At 47.5% G+C, this 21,542-nt stretch overlaps 1 protein-coding gene across 1 annotated transcript in view; it reads right to left on the bottom strand.

The window, feature by feature from the left end:
* TESMIN (testis expressed metallothionein like protein) overlaps positions 1 to 17,321 on the bottom strand; it is a 37,167-nt gene extending 19,846 nt beyond the window's left edge. Inside the window, exons 1-5 of the mRNA XM_070046228.1 lie at positions 16,845 to 17,321; positions 13,226 to 13,384; positions 11,082 to 11,202; positions 9,150 to 9,226; positions 6,307 to 6,398 (exon numbers count right to left, since the gene is read on the bottom strand). Of these exons, the coding sequence (XP_069902329.1) occupies positions 6,307 to 6,398; positions 9,150 to 9,226; positions 11,082 to 11,202; positions 13,226 to 13,384; positions 16,845 to 17,321 (926 nt within the window). The remainder of the gene's footprint in view (positions 1 to 6,306; positions 6,399 to 9,149; positions 9,227 to 11,081; positions 11,203 to 13,225; positions 13,385 to 16,844) is intronic.
* Between the last annotated feature and the right edge of the window lie 4,221 nt (positions 17,322 to 21,542).

Here is a 21,542-nt window from a genome sequence, read left to right as displayed (position 1 = left end):
GTTGCCGCCAGCACCAGTTCACGGGTCTCTCCAAGAAGCTCCGCGGGGGTACATTTGCCCATTCCTTGGCCTCTCCAAAAGCAGTATTTCCAGAGATAGTTGGTTTCTCAGTGACAGACTGATAACAACCAAACCGCGATGCACTGCTCAGAATGCTGTGTGTTAATTTATGGTGGAAATAACCCCTCCGGTGCCCATAACGTTTGCAGCCTCTACCCAGGGCCCCCTGCTCCTCAGGATGGAGCTACTGAGGAAGCTAAACGGCGGCGCTGAGTGTGCTAACAGAGGCGCAGAGTCACGGGGCACAACGGGAGGGTGCAAGCCCCCCGGCACACGGCACACAGCACACAGCACGTCTCTGGAGAAGGCCGCACCCGTGGCCCCCAGCGACACTGCCTCCCTTCCCTGGACAGCACTGGAAACGCTCTGAGCCTCCTTTTCCTTTGTTCCAGTGCTGACCGAGCCCCCTTGTGATGATAAATTCTTTCTTTAGTGTGTCAAGTCACCGATTAATCTGGAAAGCTGCCTCTAGGCAGGAAGCTCTTTCTTGGGCTTTTCCATTATGAGGTAATCAATAAGTTAAACCCTTCCTGGAGACTCATCTTATCTCCACGTCCTTAAGAGTTACCTCATTCCGTCCCCGTCATAGTCTACACCTTGCTCTAGGCTTCATGGGTTATTCACAGGCTCCCCAGTCGCCAGCCCAGCCAGCAGCTTGGCAGCCCCTGTGCACAGGAAGCCGCGCCCACCCCCGGCTCTGTCCACTCTAGACTCTACCACCTGGTCCTCCACCGCATCAGAACTTCCATCTGGGCCGGCCACTCCGGCTTGACAGTGTCGTGTGGTCCGGGCTTTGCCCTCTGCTCTCCTTCCTCCTCACCCAGCTGCATTTTTAGAGCTCCTGATCAGTGGTCTCGTGGCGTTTCCAACGTTCAGACAGGTACAGGCCTCGCATTCACAGACTAAACCAATGACAGCTCAGTATTCACATACAGTCAACCCTAGATTTCAACATTAACTTTAAAAAATCAGATTTTTTCTCCATTTTGTTTTGTGAACCAAGTTTCATGGACTTCTGGATTTTTAGCCACGTCTGCACCCCCACATCACTGTCCCATCACTGGAGCTCTCAGTGACTTCAGCAGAAGCTCTGCAACGGAAAAATCACGTGGAGATGGTGGCTAGGGTTGTTAGACATCGGGCGAGGCGGCATCTCCCGTTCCACCACGTAACAAAGCTAGGCAGGCACTCAGGGCAGAAGGCAGCAGCCCGGAGCAGAGGCTGAGAGCGGCAGACCACACCAGTAAGAGTCTCCGCGTGACAGGGTGGGGACGGCGGCTCGAGCGCACGGTGCCGTCAGTCGGGGTGGCTGGTCCGCTTCCTATTTCAGCCACACCACCCACCCCGGCCCATGATTCTGCTTCACAACCTGCCCTACCACGCTGCTGAGCGAGCCTCCAGCGAGCTGGCACCCCTGGGGGAGAATGTTTCTAAGAGGAATTCAATATAGAGTAAACCAATGCATCAAACTTTTAAAAACTAGGAGGTGGAAATGTTACAGTTAATGCTCAACAAGGATGCCGTGTTTAGCACTTGTCTGGGGCGCTAAACAAGGTAAACCTAAATCCAAGAAAATCACACCACTTGAGGTCCTTTCCTAGGTTAGTTGGTCAAGATAACACCAAAAGATCCCAACCAGGCTTATGCAGAACGTGTGGCTTCTTGTTGCTCTGGTTTACAAGGAGCGTCAGGACCCAGCTGTTGAGTCTCAACTGTAACCTACACGCTACTAGCCATTCAGGTCTGTCTGGACTCTGCTCCACTTACTGACTTCTAAACAACCTTATTTCTATTTAATAATGAAGGATTTGGGATTACTTACAATTTCAGACACTGTGATTTGGTACAGTTACATGGCTTTTTAGACTCTGTGTCCCATGAACTAACAGTTACTCTATAAAGATTAAAAAAGAAAATGTATTCAGATCATTACTCTTTAAAAAGAGAATTAGATAAGCATCTGGTGTTTTTGAACGAATACTGAAAATCTCAACACCAGAGAGTTACAGGTGTTATTTATCGGTGCCTGATCAGGAGGGGGTGTGGCACGCACATTCACACGTGGGGGCGCGAGCCTGGCCAGGTCCAGCTGCACGTCCAGGGACCCTATCGCTGTCTGCTCCCCAAGAAGCCTTCCCCGAGTTTCTTCCACTGATCTGTTTAAACCTCTACTGTGTGTGGCTCCCCACACCAAATAGCTTTTTAGTTTTATTTTCTGTATTTTCCAAAATCAGAACACTAACGAAAAGTATGAATTAAAGACTAACAGATAAACGGCTGTTCACATTGTTAGAGCTGTCCAACTAGGATTACCACCAGTATCAAAGCGTGTTTTGAATGTGTCATGTGGGCATTGGGGACCTCCCTCCTCACCATTCCTTTGGGGATTAGCCTAGAAGCCATCTCCAAGGGTGAAGGAGGAGGAGAGATGAGTGTGCGTTGGAGGCGGCTAAACCTGAGAGGCGGCTGTGGGTTAAGAAACCGGGACAAGTTCCCAAGGGCTGCTTAGAAGTGTTGCTTCTGAGGGGACTTGGGATGTTGGCCACGTGAGGCGGTGGGTAGATCTGGGGACGAGAAGGAGCACACGTGTCAAAACCCCGTCTGTGACTGGGGCTCTCCCTCCCTCCCTCCCTCGAGTTCGGCCACCTGCTCCCCGAGACGGCGTGTGCAGGCTTCGCCTCTGCAACCACTGGCTGCTTCCGGGCAGGGACACATCCTGGTCTCGGGTTTCCTACAGGAGCTGCTACAGTACTTGGCACACACAGGGCTTGCTGACAGTCCCCTGTCACCCCACGGAGCACGGGAACTACCCTCGGCCTGTGCTCCGTGCCCTCACAAACACAACCGTCTCCAGTCAGGGCTGAGGTCGGTCTAAGCCTCAGCTCAGCCCACCCTCCCCTCTGCTCTGGCTGCTTCGCTCATCAGGGCTCCGCCACTCTTCTCACCGGCTCTGCTTCTGTTTCGTGACCCCGTCCTCCCTCATTTGAAACAGCAAATGGTAACTGACTCCTGGGTGAGCTGCTAAGTGTTCCTTCTTCTGGAGATGTCTCTCGTTTTTAAAATAATGTCCCCATACTATGTTACTGAATGCTATATTTATTTATTCTTCGTCTAGTCTAGTTCTCTCCTTTAGAGAGAGGAGAGTTGCAGCCTTCTATTCTCATGGGTGCCTGGAGGTGGCAGATCTGGCTACACTGCTCCTGGCCCACCCACCCTGGATCACACATGGGCTGTTCAGGGGAAGGGGACATACGCACAGACTTCACTGCTCTTGCCCTCAGCCCTGCCTCTAAAATGGGGCACGGGGTGGCCTGGCACTACCTGTCCAGAGGAACCAAAACTCTTCTCTTTAAGAATGAGGTGGAGGTCCATGGAGACACTCCAGTGGTGACCCGCCACAATTGTGGAAGCAGAGAGGACAATTCACTGAGTACCTACAGTGTCAGAAAGATGCCAACAGGCACTGACTAAGAGATCACCACGTGGCCAGGACTGTCATAAGAGCTTCAGGGGAACACCAAAAAATATATATATTTTTAAAGTTACAGTGACTGTTCTAGAGGAATCCACCAAATAATTTGGGACATGAGATGATATATACAATTGAAAAATTAGAGAACAGAAGATATTATATAATCAACTATCAAATTATATGATACTGATTGTAAATGACACAAAATTCAGGGGCAGTTTAATAGAGATGTAAAAACAAAACAAACTACTTCTGTAAGAAGTAGAACTTGACATTGACTTTCAAGGGTGTGAAGTTTTTTGTTATTCAACAAAAGGATGTTTCAGTTGAAATAACAGCATGAGCAAAGACACCACATCAGGGATGAGCACAGAGCGCCTGAGGGGACAGTAAAGGGACAAGTTCCTTGTAATGGACTAAACTGGGAAAAAACTTCCATGGCTCTAATAATGTTTGACTACTCTTTTTGCCAATCTGAAGAGTAAAGGGTTAGAAGAGATCTGGACAACTCTGCCTCAGAAAAGTATTATAAATAAACTGTACCACAGTTGAGATATGACCTTATCTTTAAGAAAAAATTTCCAGAGAAGCGGACTCTTGCATATTATAATGTTCATTATGTCACCAAAAATAAAGGCCTCAATGATGTAACAAAATTCACATTAACGCCTGACTGATAATCAGATTATTAAAGCTATGCAGAGTGACAGGACGTGAATTTTTATTCATATGATAAGGTAGTTAATAAGTTAGCCAGTTCACCACCTATCTCTAAAGAATGACGATTGGGTGAATTCACCCATATGGACTGCTGGCCGTAAGGCCCAAGCTGGCCTGCTTTTACGTCATCTACTATTTTAGAACGTTTAAACAGTATTGGGCTGACAGAATTTCCTTTCTGATGTCTTCAGACCTAGCTTGACCCTCTTATCTCGTGGAAGTTTAAAAAAAAAAAAAAAAAAAAAGCCTAACAAAGAGATAAAGAGGTCTAGCCAATTAGTTGTGGTTGGGAACTCATACAGAATGAGACAGGCAGCAAACAGTTTTCTGACAGCTCCCTCACCACAAATAATAAATTGGTAGAGATTCCAGCACACCGTCAGTACCATGGATGTTGAGATGAAAATCATCTGGCTGGTTCAGTGGTGTGACATCAAGTAATTATTTGCAGCAAAAAAATACAAAAACAAAGCTCATGTTGTTCCTGGCACATCATTTATAATTGAAAAATATTTTATGACCTGCATAATTCCTTCACACTAGAGAAAACCTAGTAGAGACTGGGAAGAAGGCAGGGGGAGGGTGGGAAAAAGGAGAAATACACTGCAGTGAAAACTTCCTCACTACTGCTCCTCTGTGGAAACGTGTACCAGCTGCAACACAGAGAAACCTCAAATGGCACTGTAGCTCTGAGAGCACACACTTGAACTAAAGTGTTAGAAACACCAAATTCCCTTGAATGCGCTAGACACGCTAAAGCACATAGTGGTGCAATACTGTTGGCCAGATGCTCCCAGATGACAAGAAAGATGAAGTGAGTATCTTCAGGACAGTAACGCCCTGGGTACATGGTGTAACACTATGCTGGCAGTATTACATAGCATTAGAATCTAGAGGCTGCCCACAGAGTTGTTTTGTCCAGAAACATTAAGAGCCGTGATTCTAGAACCAATTACAGCGACAGCAGCCATACCCTCGCTGATCCATGGCGCAAGAGTGGAGGCAGGAGAAAGGCTCCTATAGTCTTAGTCCATCAAATTAAGTGCGAGTCATTGACCAGCTCCGCAACCAACAGCTAAGACCGAAGCAGCAAGTCACACGAGCAACCGACACTCTTCAGCGACGTCGCGGAGGTGGAGTGTCGACTGAATCCCAGCCAGTCTCCAGAACTCCACCTGAGCCTCTCACACTGCCCCGGACAACCGTCCTCACACTCAGCAGCGCCGCGGTGGGGATGTGCCTGATGGTGGACACTTCAGGAGCCCGGAGGCTCCAGAGGCTACAGTCTACGTTTCCTAAATTGCCTGCCCTGACTTCTTTCGGGTCCTCAGATGTACATCTGCATTAGGCTGTGTGCCCCAAAACTTCGGAAGGCAGGAAGAGACTGATCTCCATCACCAACGAAAGGGTTCCGTGAACAGAAAGGGCTGCCCCATCTACTAATAGCACATGAATGTTACTCTTTAACTCAACAAAGAGTTTCAACCGGCTTGGTTAGTTTAATTAGTTACAATTATAGACATGACTTTAAAATGGCAAGACGAAGCCCCAGATAAGAGCAGCCACGTCCACCTGGAGACTGTGTGCCTCGGCCCCTGCCATTGAACGTGAACTGACAGAACAGGGAAGGCAGCGGGCAGAGGCAGCCATAAAGGCACATAAAGACTGCCGTCGACATTAAGTGACATTAAGTGACTGCCACACCATTACTTATGCTGATGACAGCAAAAAAGAAACGGCAGCTAAGTTTAGATCAACGTGAACTCAAGACAGAGCTAGGAACGGCAGCAAGTCTCTGAAACAATGACAGCGGACGGTGGACGGAGAGTGGAAGCAAATGGAGGTTACAGACCAGTCTTTCCAGCAGCCACAAACCAGACATGCGCAGCAACACTGTTAGTGCACTGCTGAATATAAACATCATATTTTAGAAGTCATAAAGGTTTTCAGGTAAAACTAATTTTAAAACTCAGGAAAAAAATCACAAATGTACCCAAGAGCCTCTTAAACTCTTACATTAAAGTAAGTGACAATTGATTGCTTTTAATCCTTACCTAGCCGAAGTCATTTTTGGTGGTCCTGGAGGAGTTGATCCCAAAAGGAAAGCAGACCCGTTGACTACGGATGGTAAGGCTCCATTATCAAGCTGTGTAAAGTCAAAGGCAAGCATGATTTGAATTAGTATACATTTTGAGTTTATTCCCGTCAGCCCCTAGGTACAGATAAAAATGATTCTTTTTCTTCTAGAGGTTTACATCACAATCCCTTTACATTCATCCAGGCCTTATTACCACCATGATTCTGCTAACACCTGAGCAGGTTCCAGCCGAGGCTTTTCAGCAGAAGTGGGAGGAGCCCAGCCCAGTCATCTCACCCCGCCTGACCACAGGATGCCCTGGGGTGAGAAAGCCCTGACTGTGGACAGAGACAGAAGTGCGCTGTGGATTCTGGGCCGGGCCATCCACAAGCTGGCAAGCAGTACACACAGCTGTCAGTGGGCTGGCCGGCGACATTGCAATGGGCATCTTTTTCATTTTGATGAACTACCAACTGTGAAATAAATTCAACTACAAATTTCTGTAAGCTAAAAATGTTCTTTAATTATTATTATATTCTTAGTACAACACAAGAGATCTTGACATCTGAAGTCTCATTGGCAACCATTACTTTTTCATCTAGTCATAAAAAATTTTGTAGTCAATTTTAACAAATTCAAAAGCAATGTCATAATCTCTGCATCATCCATGTCCTTTGCTTTCTCCATTCTCATTTTCCTTTATATTATCCATTAGCATGGCTCACAGGGAAAGGAAAGGGTAGCATAATCAACACTGACCTAATTTTCTTCTTATCAGAAGCTTGAAGAAATTTAAAGTGTTGAATAAATTTAGGTTTTGAGATTATTTGTATATATCACAGTTAAACATCCTATCCTTGTCCCTGAAAACTTGAAATTTAAAAATAAGCTTTATTTAAGAAGCACAGTCTTGGAATTCCCTGGCGGTCCAGGGAATTAGGACTTAGGACTCCGTGCTTTCACTGCCGAGGGCCTGGGTTCAATCCCTGGTTGGGAAACTAAGATCCCACAAGCGTGAGGCCAAAAAAGAAAGAAAGAAAGAAAAAGCATGGTCTTAGAAAAACACATTTTATTCATCTTCCTTCTTTTCTCTCTTCTGCCTGTTTTTAAATAGTGTGTAATCCCTGTTGGGGCCTGAAGACACTGAGAAACCGCTCTGGGTCCAACTCCTTCATTACAAATCCGACCCCCACCCCAAACCCCGAGTCCCACTGAGAAGTCACCCCCAGGACCTGCCCTGTTGGGTCTGGCCGAGAGCTGGGGGGCTCTGCTCTCCTCTCACTCACTTTACTGGAGGGAAGTGTTCACAGGTTACTGCAACTGTTTCCTTTGCAGTCACCCAGACACCTAATTATTGGGCCAACATCTCCAGGTGGCAGTCCAAAGTTTTGCATTCTTTTGAAGAAAGGATTTCACAGTCCTTGGGGTTGAGACAATTCTTTGCATAAACCAGATACAATTGCTCTTTTTCTCCTTTGCTTGTTTAGCCCCAAAGTAAAGCAGAGAAAGAGAGATGTCTTTTCAGTACTACATAGGTGGTAAATCTAGGGCAGCTTTATACTAGAATCCATGACTTTCCTCGGCAATGTCGAACTGCCTAGGATGGAAGAAATAAAACCTAAGAGGGTGCTTCCCCGTCATGTCCCCTGGGGATCTTGCTAAAATGCAGTTTCTGTGTCAGTGAGTCTGGGGTGGAGCCCGAGATCCTGCATTTCTAACAAGCTTCCTAGTGATGCCCACGCTCCTGGTCCACACAGCGCACGCACTTTGAGTAGCAAAGAGCTGAAGAATATACAGAATCGGGGTTTGGCAAGGAAGCCGGGGTTCTAGGGTTGCAGCAAAGGCATTGCTAAAATAATTACCCCAAGGTCCACACTGGATAAGAGGTCAGAGGAGCCAAAATGAGGTAGGTCTAAACACAGCCAAGGAAAAGAGGGGAGGGGCAGAAAGAGGGAGACTATGGTCCAAAGGGGCCTTTCAGTGCACAAGTTCAGTGGTAGAAAAGCAAGTCCAACGTGTGCCTTGCTGACTGGGGCTGAAATCATTAGCAAAACAAGACGGGTGGTGTGGAGGAGGCAAGGAGGTAGAGGCCTACGTGCAGCATCAACAGAGACTTGCATCAGGCGCTCATAGCATCAGGCTGACACTCATCTCCGGCCCTGATTAACTCCTTGCCCCTCCTGGCTAATAAATACTTCATTCGAGAAGTATTTATTTACTCACTCAGCAAATATTTCACTCTATTTATACCCACTGCCTCAGAGATCTCCTCTAGTCTCGTGGCTTTAAATGCCACCTCTGCGCAATGAGCCACAGCAATGAGAAGCCCGCGCACCGCAGCGAAGAGTAGCCCCCCGCTCGCCGCAACTAGAGAAAGCCCGCGCGCAGCCACGAAGACCCAACGTAGCCAAAAATAAATAATAAATACATTAATTAATTTAAAAAAATACAACCCTAGACTGTCAAAACTGAAAAATTAAAAAAAAAACAAGACTTAAGGAAAAGAGCACATTTTTCTTATAATTATATTTAATCTATGCATATTATGGTGTAATCATAAAAGCGTTTTAAACTTTTTTTTTTTTTTTTTTTGCGGTACGCGGGCCTCTCACTGTTGTGGCCTCTCCCGTTGCGGAGCACAGGCTCCGGAAGTGCAGGCTCAGCGGCCATGGCTCACGGGCCCAGCCGCTCCGCGGCATGCGGAATCTTCCCGGACCGGGGCACGAACCCGTGTCCCCTGCATCGGCAGGCGGACTCTCAACCACTGCGCCACCAGGGAAGCCCCCTATTGTATTTTTTTTTATTAAAACAATGACTCACTTGTTGTGTAATGAGATTTAAATTTGCTGGTACTGGCAAAAATCTTCCTACTAAAGTAGTCATGGGTTTAGGGACATCTGTAAGGAAGACAATTACAATTAATTGATAGCATATATTGTTCCTCTCCCACTTGCACATGGAAGAAAGTACAAAAATGACCATGTATCCTGAGTTGGACATGTGCAAAGTCATTGCCACTTATCTTGATCCTATTTATGTTTTCTATAAAACCTTTCTGGTCAATGTTTTTGGGTTTTTTTGTTGTTGTTTTTACTTATTACACCCTTTTCTTTGTCATAATGCTACTTCACTCGAGCTTCCAGGGATAGCTATGCTAAAAAATGCTGTCAGTGCCCAGGTTCCCAAGCTGTGCGCTACGGTGCCCTCCAGTGCTGCCCCGAACTCACCAGGGACGCGCTAGGCATGTCACATTTTCAAGGAGAGCACAGCACCATCTGTAGGACGCCACATGAACTACTTTCAATTTACCTGCACTCTTCTTCAAATGGTTACTAACTAATCAGGATGTAAATACTTATTAGGCTACTGGGACCAAACTACTTAAGACTGGAACCGATAGGTATTCTTTGGCCTCAGGGTGCCGTGCAAAACATCCCTGAGACACTAAGGTCCCTGTGAAACTCTATGTTTGAGTCAAAGTGGCCAGAGAAATGTGTCTTAGTCTCCTGATTGCCCAGCAGCTGAACACATTTCCTGCTCCAGGCTTGTGCATTCTTTGAATGATGTAACCTTAAGACTTCGGTAACAGAATGCATTTATTTTATGGTGATATTTAATGTGTGCACAGCAAAACAAAGGAGACTGGGCTGGGGGGGCAGTTATGATGACATGACAAGGAAATAGGCTTGGAGAGCATTATGTAAATCTTCCTTCTGTAGGTGATCTAAAGGCATTAGGATTTTGTTGTGTTCCAGAAGGAAGGGAATTAGGAAAGAACCCTTCTCTGCCTGTAGAGGAGCAGATGCAGCTCTGACCCGCAGGGAACGGAGCCGGAGAAGCCGTGGCTGGTGTGCCGCAAAGCGCTCCTGAAGGCGCTCTGCACCATAGAAAAGTAAATGTCTGAAAGGCATGTTCCCTGTCCCCGGATAAAGAGACCACCGGGATGGAATGGGAGTCACACTCTTTCTTTTTGCACTGGGCTCCAAAGGCCCGTTGATATGACATTTGGATGTAATACTGATTTAAATTATTGACAAGGTCCGTGAATCATCTGATAATGAGAGGCTCTGGTTAGGCCAAGCTTTAGAGTAACGCAATTATGTATACAGTACACATAGGGGCCCAGTTTTCAAGTATTAATGTCTAACCTTTGTAAACACAATCCTAAAACTGTGTCATTTGGCCTTTCTTTAATCATTCCTAAGTCATTTGATGGTAATCAAGTACTTATAGATCATTTATTACTATCGCACCAGTTTAAAGACGATTCTGAGTAACTGAATGGCAGATAAATCAGCATTTGATATAGTCATTTCAGAACTCATGGTGATTAAAGCAGGGTGGCAGTTCTCAGTGACTACATGAAAACGTTTACATTGAAACATATGCAGTTTTTACCACATCTGAACAGTCAACCCGCCGCCCAATCTGCGAAAGCTTGATGTTTCAACCCAGGTACCTCTATCCACAGCACTCATGGGTACAAGTAGTCACCTGGTAGGATCACAAAGCTCTCTGCAACTAGCAGAAGGAGAGGAAAGCTATCCAAGAATTTGAGATTGTCAGTACAATGCACATAAATTAATCTCTAAAGATATTTTTTTCTATTCTTAGCTCACTCATATGGGCTATGGGGATTGCCAAATTGCCTCACTGCCAATTTCACTTTTACTCTCTATACAAAGCCAAACATAGTCACTTACCAACTTCCATGTGATATATGACATATTTTTCTATTAATTTACTTTGTACCTGACTGTAGATAATTATTTTGGTCTTGATACTGAGGAACCAAATGAAGTGCTTTTAGTTCTCTTGTGCCACAATTGTCTATACACAGCATTTGTGTACCCCCTTTCAACTGATATATCACCTAAAATGAAAAATAATGATCAGGTTTCATTTTTCAAAAGATATCCAGTAATATGAACCTAAGTAAACTTAAATCTGAGAACACAGTTTTAATCCAGAATTTAAGTTTTCATGGAAAGCGGTTAACTATAGACATGTTCTCAGTTTCCTACCCTGCAATAACGTGCTCTCTGGAGGTACCACAGGGCAAAACCCCTGGGAAATGTCTTGTGAGATGTGCTTAGTGTGTTAAGAGAAGTTCCTGCTCACGCCTTTCTCTGCGGGTGTCTGGCCCTTGAGGTTTAGGGTAGGGAACAGGTGACTGTGAGCCCGAGCTTCCGTCACCTGTCCACGTGCTCCGTGGTCATCGTAAACGGAGAGAGTGTGCCGATCCAGACCCGGCCCCATTCAGGTCCAGTGAACTATACGAAGGACTTTGCCCCCCTGCCTCCATCTCTGTAGCTGACCAGATACTTAGAATAATCGTCAATTTTACGGCAGCTGTTCTTCCCTGCCACATGCACACGTTATTAGCTAACATGTGGGGTGTTTTTAAAATACCCACTTATTTCATTTCCTACACGTGCGCTTTAGAAGGGTTAACCCTAAGATCACCTAGTTGGGCTCCGACCATAAATACGTCCTCAGTGAGCCGGGTGAGTTGGCCGGTCAACCACACCAGTCAGCCCTGTCCACAGGGATGCAGCTTGAACATGAAGGTGAGAGAAGTCACTGTTTCTGCTTGCACATAGCTTCTAATTCGGACGGTAAAACCACAGATACCCAGAGAAGCTGTGGCTTCTGCTGTTAGGTTGCCTTGGGGTTTCCTAGACAGGAAAACCCAAATAACCATACAGGATCAATGTTACCAAAATAACACACACAGAGCCTACGTTAATGAGGTGCTGATCACTGGGTCAAACCTTCAGATCATCCTGACGGTGGATAAGAGGCCAGCATTCATGTTTGGTTGGAATTTTATTTGTATGTGGAGGATAAAGTTATAGCCACAGACACACAGGTGCACAAACTGGGGGGAAAGGCTCAGAGTGGACCTTCCAGACCTCTGCCTATTGCACAATTCTGGGCTCTGCCCTGTCCCTCCTGGGAGCCTTCTAACATTACTCAGGAGGCTGGTGGAATTGGAGGAGCTCTCATCCTGCTCACCTGCTCCAGGTGTCCTGGAACAGCTCTGCTCTCAGAACGCATGGGCCTGAGAACCATGGACAGAGGCGAGTACTGGTGTATGCCACAGCTAAGCTCATTTTCCAGTATTTTCTAGTTAAAGTATATGCCTTAGGGCTAAGGCCTCCTTTATCAGAATAAGGAGCTGATGGGGGGACGGCAGATGTTGGTTCTCCGGGCTCCGCTAAAATAAAGCTTGGGGCTGGGCTCCCTAGCTCCCCCCACTTCCCAGTCCTCATGACACCGAGACCTGGAGTCCTCAACGTACCACTTACAAGACGACTATGTAACATCTCTGTTTTCTTATCCATAAAACGTAGATAAAAACAATGCATACCCTACAGAGTTGATAGAGGATTACATGAAATTACAAACATGCAAAAATATCGCATAAACCACAAATGTTACTGATTACCTATCTTACATGCATGTTAGTATCAGGAATTTGGAGGCAGGCAGGAAGGAAAGCAGCCTCTGTGCTGCAGCCACAGAACGGGAGCTTCACCATCCCAGCAACATGCCAAACCATGCAGCTCAGCCAGCTGCCCCGTTCCTGGGCCAACCGCTGGTCTGCACGGACTGATGTCACTTATGGCTTCTCTCCTTAACAAAGAGAGCGGTGTCCTAATCTCTGTTTGATTTGCTAAGATCAAGTAGAAATGAGAATCTTAGACGTGACAGAAACATTACAAAGGCTCTAATTATATCCCTCTTTTCATAGATAAGACAACCAAAAATGCTGATACGACAAGTAAACAGAATGAAAAATAATGACTGAAAATATATTACTGTTGACTTAGTAATGGTAAGGGTCAAACATTTGATATGTTAGTCAGACACATTTTCTTTGGCATAATTACCATTGGGTTAGAGTCTTTCTTATGAGAGCCCCCAGAGGCATCCTCTGCTTCTTGTGCTGTTGGGAACTTGCAACAGGACTCCTGGGCCGGAAGGCTCTGAAAAGTTGCTTCCTCCAGATTGTTACTTGCGATAGTACCACCTGCTTCCTTGATTTCAACCTAAAAAAGCAAACGTTATTTTAGAAATCACATTTTGGACGTTGTACTTTACAGTTGCATAATACAGAAAATTCTTTGCAGAAGTTACTTTTTTTTTTTTTTTTTTTTTTTTGCGGTACGCGGGCCTCCTATTGCCGCGGCCTCTCCCGCCGCGGAGCACAGGCTCGGGACGCGCAGGCTCCGGACGCGCAGGCTCAGCGGCCATGGCTCACGGGCCCAGCCGCCCCGCGGCACGTGGTATCCTCCCTGACCAGGTCACAAACCCGTGCCCCCCGCATCGGCAGGTGGACTCTCAACCACTGCGCCACCAGGGAAGCCCCCTAGAAGTTACATTTTTTAAGTAAAGAGCAGCCTTACCCTTAATGTCCTCTCTCCCCAACTATTATTCTCTCTCTGGGGCAGCAAGATGGGGTGACAAGTCCTCTGACCAGCCTCACTGGGGATCAAGGACCCCGAGGACAAGGACCATCTGCCCACGAGGTGTGGAGATGTGATTTTAACGTGGCCCTCTTGCGGCTTCAAAAACACAGTATAAGTAGCTTGAGAAGACTCTGCAGTTGGTCAGCTGCCCCTTGAGCTCCTCGACAGCCCCCTACTCCAAAGGGGCTGCTGCCTCATGGGACCTTCCTTAAAACCGCGTGAAATGCTGCTCCTCTATGGCCGCTTTCGGAGCACACTCACTAGGCTGTATTAATGTTCTAGTCTATTGTTTGGCTTTTCCATCAAGAAGCCTGACATCCTTGCTGATGTTTCAGTAATATTTATATTGTAACTTACAATGTATTTAGAGTAATGTTTATAAGTAAATAGTAGCACTTCCCTAACTGAATGGTAGGACAATAATTAACATGAAAACAGTGACGGTAGGGAATAACTGCCAACTTTAACTTTGTTTTTAAGCTATCCTCTGCAACGACTCAGTGACACACCGGCAAAATTACCAAAAATACGGAGAGATACCAATGATGTTACTGAAAATCAACAGAATTTAAAAAACTAAAAAGTCTCGATGATTAAAAAAATAATAACCTTTAGATTTAAGTGTTTTAAAATCAGGGTGCTTCTTTTTAAGATTTGATAATGTGCGGAGGATTGGGAAGCAGCAGTCAACCTGCACTCACATCATCTCTCCCTCCCCCCCTTAACCTCCACCTGCCCAGACTGCCTATTAGAGAGTACAGGTGAGCTTCCCCAGAGGCCAGGAGGCAGGTCATAAAGTCCTTCAAAGAAGAGTGATTCTGTGATAACTTTCTGAAGACCTCATATAAAATCACAGCACAGACAACTATCTTTCAAAGTGTGGGTGTTGACTCCAAACTTGGAGATCGTCTAACTTAAAATCTGGGATCTAAACAATTAATAGTTTTCATGGACTGCCAAATCCCTTAGCACAGCAGACTAGCATCTAGGTATAAATGTTTCAAAAGACAGAGGAAAGTTTAGCTATATTTCAAGTTATAACTTTATTTAGATATTTCAAATTTTATAGAAACGTAGAAAGTTTTCAATTTTCCTCTGCTTTCTGCTTTGGGGAATTTGTCATGTACACATCATCAAAGTTTATTTTTATTTTTAAAAATTATTTATTTATTTATTTATTTTGGCTGTGTCGGGTCTTAGTTGCAGCACGCGGGATCTTTGTTGTGGCGTTGGAACCTTTAGTTTCGGCAGGCATGTGAGATCTAGTTCCCCAAGCATGGATGGAACCCAGGCCCCCTGCATTGGGAGCACAGAGTCTTACCCACTGGACCACCAGGGAAGTCCCACATCATCAAAGTTTAGATTTAACTTATCTCCCTGTAATTAACAAATACTTATGCAGTAAATATATCAATTCCTCAGCTCCATGCAACTGATATCTGAACTACTTACAGTATAGTGAAATCGTATTTTTACAGAATAAACAGAGGTCAATATGTGGGAATGAATTTCTAGAAAAAGGAAATTAGCAATTAACCCTGAATATTTACTGAAAAATAGTTCCACTCTGTTTAAAAGACAAACATGTCCATGCTAAGTCTTTTTCATTTTATTAATGAATTAGGAAATTGTCAATAAAAATTCAAAATAAACAAAGAAATATCATCCAAATAGTCTCTCCTTTATTTTGCTAAAATTGAATTACATTTAAAGAGAATTTACTATTTTAACGTGAGCTAGTTCCTTTCCTGCTCTGGTGAATGCTCACTGAGTCCCCTTGGTACAGGAAGGGAGCCGTGCGAGAACCAACAGGCAAACGGTGCTGGGACACACGTTTGGTCTGGTAGCAAAATGGAGTGTCTGACATTTCAAGCCATCTGAAAAAGATTCCGAGGAAGACCTCTGCACCAGCTGAAAGCTGGTGGGACTAGGTGTGCTCTCTGGTTTCTCTAGGCCTCAGCCTCTCCTCCCCACCTTTCCTGTGCACTAAGGAGCAGTGATTATGCTCAAAGAACACCAGAAAACAAGTCTAAGCTCCTGCTGCTACGGCTTATGATATGCAAACAAAGTCAGGCTCCAGCCATCTCAACACCAATTCAAAAATGTTCCACAAAAGCTTAATTTATGACTTACTAAAATGATTTAACAGCTGAGTAATCTAGTTTTCCAAACTAGATCCTTTTGAGGGGCCAGTACACATGTCCTTACAATCCTTTGTTTCCTTTAAAAACTGATTTGTTCAGCTTCAGCAAGAACAGAGCAGAAAAGGGGAATTCCCTGGCGGTCCAGTGGTTAGGACTCTGTGCTTTCACTGCCCAGTGTCCGGGTTCAAAATAAAGAGAGAAACAAACAAAGCAGAAAATTGCCGGTAGTTATCCACAGCCAAAGAGCTGGCCGACAATTACCATGAATTCGTGGAGACTCTGATTCATGTTACATACGCTTGAGGAACAACCACTTATTAGCAGAGGGAAGCCCTAACACCTTGATTTCAAGGCTCACCAAACACAAGTGCTAACTGTGAGTCCTGGCTGTGAGTTACAACCCTTATCAATCTAAAGCGGAAAAATGTAAAAGCTGGGCACGTGAAGACTCCCACTGCATTTGTTTTCACAGACACTAGGGTTTCTTTCCTAAAGCCACTTTTAAAACTTCCTAGGGACTTCCCTGGTGGTCCAGTGGTTAGGGCTCCGCGCTTGCACTGTAAGGGGCACAGGTGGGATCCCTGGCTACAGAGCTAAGCTCCCACATGCCTGGCTGCAAAAAAAAAAAAAATCTACTTGTTTCCCTCCTCTTTTGTTGTATGATCTCTGCTGGGTTAGGCCAGGTTTGAACCAGGGACCGAGGACCTAATTCACCTTCAGGTAGAATGGATTGGCTGGATAATGCATCTCGCGTTTAGCAAGGGATGCGCCCTGCAGGGAATGAGTGAATCCGATCAGGGATGCTACGGACAAGAGAAAAATCTTGGTAGAAGCAGGAAGTCTCCCGTCTCCACTAGGGCAGGGGTGCAGGGGGTACTGTGCGACGTGGATCTTACTGGAATCACGCGGACGCCGGGGTGGGCGGCTCCTTCCCTGGCCCAGGTGCCCAGGGGCCCGACAGCAGGACTCCTGTGCGGGGTCAGCAGGGAGGACAGGAAGTAGAGGTTGTAGGCTTGCGGCTGCTGGGCGGCGGGAAGAACGGCGTCTTCCAGGGGATTGAGCTTGGGAAGACTCGGGAACTCCCCGCGCGTTTCCTCATCTCCGTTCTCATCCACCAGCAGCTCCACTTTGACTTTGCCCTTGCAGTCCCCGTCGAGCGGGGCGTTGAAGGCGTGCAGCAGGGGCTCTTTGGGGTCCGCGGAGCCCAGGTACGCGTCTTTGAAGACGTGGAACTCGTCTGCCTCGTGCTTCACCGACACCGGGGTTTTCAGGGGAAGGTTTTCAGGAACAAACTGACTCTCGGCGCTGAAAAGGTCTGTCACCATCTCGTCCTCGGGGCTGCACATGCCGCCCAGCAGAGGGGCCTCTTCCATGTCCACTGGGGGCACCCGGGCCCGGGCATCGCCCCGCACCCGGCGCGAGGAGGATCCGGCGGGAACCGCACACCTGCAACGACGCGGCCCAGTCAGGGCGGCGGCCCCCACCCGCCCCGGCCGCCGACCCAGGGGGCCCGCCGCTCCCGGGGATCTCACCCGGGGGGGCCCGCCGCTCCCGAGAGGCCGGCCTAGGGGGCCACCCCCCACCCCGCACCGGCGAGGCCGACCGGAGAAGGGGCCCTGCTGGCCCGACCGGCCGACTGGGACTGAAAGGGGCGGAGGTCCGTCATTCCCGAGGGGCAGACCTGGAGGTCCCGCCGCCCCTGACGGGGACGACTGGAGAGGGGGGTCCCGCCGCCCCCTCGAGGCTGACTAGGGGGCCCACCGTCCCCCTCCCCTCTGCAGACCCGAGGCCGGGCCGGGGACCGCGGGGAAACCCGACGGCGGCCGGGGTCTCAGGCACCGGAGGGGCGCCGAGTCAGGACTCCTCAGACGGCGCACCTGTGGCCCCGGGAGCTGGCAGAGCACCGAGCGCAAGGGCGGGGCCGAGCAACTGGCCGTTGGGGAGGAGGCGGGGCCACGGACTGGGGCAGGGCCAGGGGCTCGCGGAAGCGGGGCTCGCGGAGGTGGGCGGGGCCAGGGAGAGGCGGAGGCGGAGGCGGGGCACGTGAGGCGGGGTCAGAGGGTGGGAGAGGTTGGGGGTGATGCGAAGGCGGGGCGCAGAAGTTAGTGGGGGCATGGGCGGGTCCCGGAAGTGCGAGGGGATAAGCAGGGATGGGGGCGGGGGAGGCGGCCCCCGTGACAGTGCTGGAGGGTGGTGGGCGGGGCGAGCTGGGCGGAGTCGGGGCCGGAGGCCAGGGACCGGCCAGTTGAGGGGAGGTGGACGGGGAAGGGCACTCCCGGGACCAGCAGCTCCAGGCTCAGGTGGGGAACCAGAAGCCCCCAGGCCAGTCTGAGGCAGCTCTGGCTGGGACTCCCTGGCTTGACCTCAGACCTTAATCTTGACCGTGTATTTTTTCTGCCCCTCAGCTCCTCAGGACAGAGCCCGGCCAGCCACGGAGCACCGCGGGTGGGTGGACGGCCAGGGATCGGCACATGCAAGTTCCCAACCTAGCGTGCACTTCAGGTCCTTGGTGCCGGAGCTTGGGAGGAAGACTAGGCGTCTCTTGTCAATGTAAGCAACCCAAGGACTCCGGGCTTTCACTGCCAAGGCCCAGGGTTCAATCCCCGGGTTCAGTCCCTGGCTGGGGAACTAAGATCCTTCAAGACCCTCGGCGCGGCCAAAAAAAACAAAAAAAAGTAAGACATTCGCTTTCTAATCTCACTGAAAAAATACCTTCCTAAATCAAACAGTAGTAACCAAGGCACACCAGCACTATGCACTATTTGGCTGTACACTTCAGCGTTCAAGAAATCGCAAGAAAATTTTGCACAGTCGACAATCCGGAAATTTAAGGCACAGCTTTAAGTTGCTGGGACTTTCTTATCTGAAAAATTATAATGGGACATTAAAAGCTGACATTAAAAGAACATAATGTAATTAAATTCTCACTGTTGGAATTTTCCTACCATGTGAACGACTTAAAATATATTCCCAGCCACTAGTTCATTGCAAACATACTTGCCTTGAAATACTGTCCAGTTCTTGGAGAATTCATTTCCTGTGTGCCTATGATCTATAGGGCAGGACTCCATAGAAAGCTTTAGTTGCTTCTTCAGATTAAAATTAGGACAGATTTTTTCTTTAGTTATACAGAATATCTGTAATTTAGGATTTTTTTTTATAGTAGGTCCTTGTTGGTTATGTTTTAAATATAGCAGTGTGTACATGTCAATCCCAAACTCCCAATCTATCCCTCCCCCACACCCTTCCCCCCAGTAACCATAAATTCCTTCTCTAAGTCTGTGAGTCTGTTTCTGTTTTGTAAATAAGTTCATTTGTATCATTCTAATTTTTTTTAGATTCCACATATAAGCGATTTCATATGATATTTGTCTTTCTCTGACTTACTTCACTTAGCATGATAATCTCCAGGTCCATCCATGTTGCTGCAAATGGCATTATTTCATTCTGTTTAATGGCTGTGTAATATTCCATTGTATATATGTACCACATTTTCTTTATCCATTCATCTGTCAATGGACATTTAGGATTTTTAAACTTTATAATGGTTGGAAAGTGATATGCATTCAGTAGAAACCACCGGACCTGCAGGCTCAGCAGCCATGGCTCACGGGCCCAGCCGCTCCGTGCCATGTGGGATCTTCCCGGACCAGGGCACGAACCCGCGTCCCCTGCATCAGCAGGCGGACTCTCAACCACTGCACCACCAGGGAAGACCCAAACTTCAAATTTTGAATTTTGCTCTTTTCCCAAGCTAGGGATATGTATGCTCCCTTCTAGTGATGCCGGGCAGCTCTCAGACACGCAATCACAAGGATAAACAACCGATACATTTACCACCATTCTGTTTTTCACTTTCAGGACAGTATCAATAAATTTCATGAGACAGTCAACACATTATTATAAAATAGGCTTTGTGTTAGATGGTTTTGCCCGACTGTAGGCTAATGTTAGTATTCTGAGCACAGTTCAGGTAGGCTAGGCTAGGCTGTGCTGTTTGGTAGGGTGGGTTTATTAGATGCATTTATGACTTCCTGTGGGTTTATCAGGACTTAACCCTATCACAGGTCGATGAAGACCTGTACAGTACATAAACTCTCCTACCGAAATAATTAAATATTACAGATAAAGCTGAAGTCCCCTTGGGTTCCCTACCATCCGCGATCACGCTGCCTTTCAGAGGGAATCCCTGTGAAGTCTGCGGTGCATCTTTCCAGCCCTTTCTCTGGAGATCAACATACACATGTGCATGTGCATCTCCTTACTCTTTTTTTTATTTATTTATTTATTTATTTTTGGCTGTGTTGGGTCTTCGTTTCTGTGCGTGGGCTTTCTCTAGTTGTGGCGAGCGGGGCCCACTCTTCATCGCAGTGCGCAGGCCTCTCACTGTCGCGGCCTCTCTTGTTGCGGAGCGTAAGCTCCAGACGCGCAGGCTCAGTAGTTGTGGCTCACAGGCCTAGTTGCTCCGCGGCATGTGGGATCTTCCCAGACCTGGGCTTGAACCCGTGTCCCCTGCATTGGCAGGCAGATTCTCAACCACTGCACCACCAGGGAAGCCCTGGATCTCCTTACTCTTAATTTTATGGCTGGAAAAGCCACATCTTTTTGAATTCAGCTGAGTTTGGGGGCAGGCCTGAGAATGCAACTCAGGCTTCCCAAACTGTAGGCAATATAAACTGAAGAACCCAAGTGAAAAACCGTGAAGAGCTTGAATAGCCTGAGAAGCACATCAACCCCCAGGCCGTACTGCTCACTCCTTCACACATCAGACATTTCTAGTGAGCAGTCCCCATGGGTCAGGCGTGCATGGCCACCTGTGTGTCACCATGCCGGGCAGGATCAAAGGCCTGGAGCCTTTGAGCACCTGCAGTTCTGAGATGCTCCTCTGGCCCTGTTGGATTGGCCAAGGCCGGCTCTGTCTTGTCATTCAGGCCTCAGCTCAAACCCATTTTTTTTTTTTCTGGCCATGCAGCCTGCTGGATCTTAGTTCCCTGACCAGGGATGGAACCCGGGCCCCCTGCAGAGGAAGCGAGGAGTCCTAACCACTGGACCACCAGGCAATTCCCCCAAACCCATTTCTAAATCAGCCTCCTCCCCAAGCCAGCTACTCTTCCCCCACCCCCCCCACACACACATACAAGTGCCCAGGAACCCTTAAGATCCTTTGAGAGGTTTCCTTGGTTCTCAACCTCCTCCCAATGAAATTTGATCTCCACGACAGCCAGAACCTTTTGGGGTCCCCGCTGTATTCCCAGTGCCTAGAACAGAGCTAAGCATACAGTAGGTGTTCAATAAGAACTGTGGAGAAAACAGAATTCATGTATTTAACAGGTATTTATTGAGCACCTATTATGTCAGGCACTGTTCTAAGCCCCGGGGCAAGGGTGAGGATGCACAAATGAACACAGCAAAATCCACAGCCCTTCTTAGCAGCCACCCTTCTCTGTCAGGTGTGTGAATCGAGCGATGCCCACTCTGCCCAACCCGAGGCCTTTTCTGCATATCTTGTCGGTCACCTTTGTCCCAAGTGCCTGAGCCTGGAACTTGACCTATAGCCTCCTTATCAGTATAACAAAAGAGACAGAAAGCAATAC

Source organism: Globicephala melas, chromosome 8, assembly GCF_963455315.2.
Source record: "Globicephala melas chromosome 8, mGloMel1.2, whole genome shotgun sequence".
Taxonomy (NCBI): Eukaryota; Metazoa; Chordata; class Mammalia; order Artiodactyla; family Delphinidae; genus Globicephala; species Globicephala melas.
This window is presented reverse-complemented; position numbering and strand designations above follow the sequence as displayed.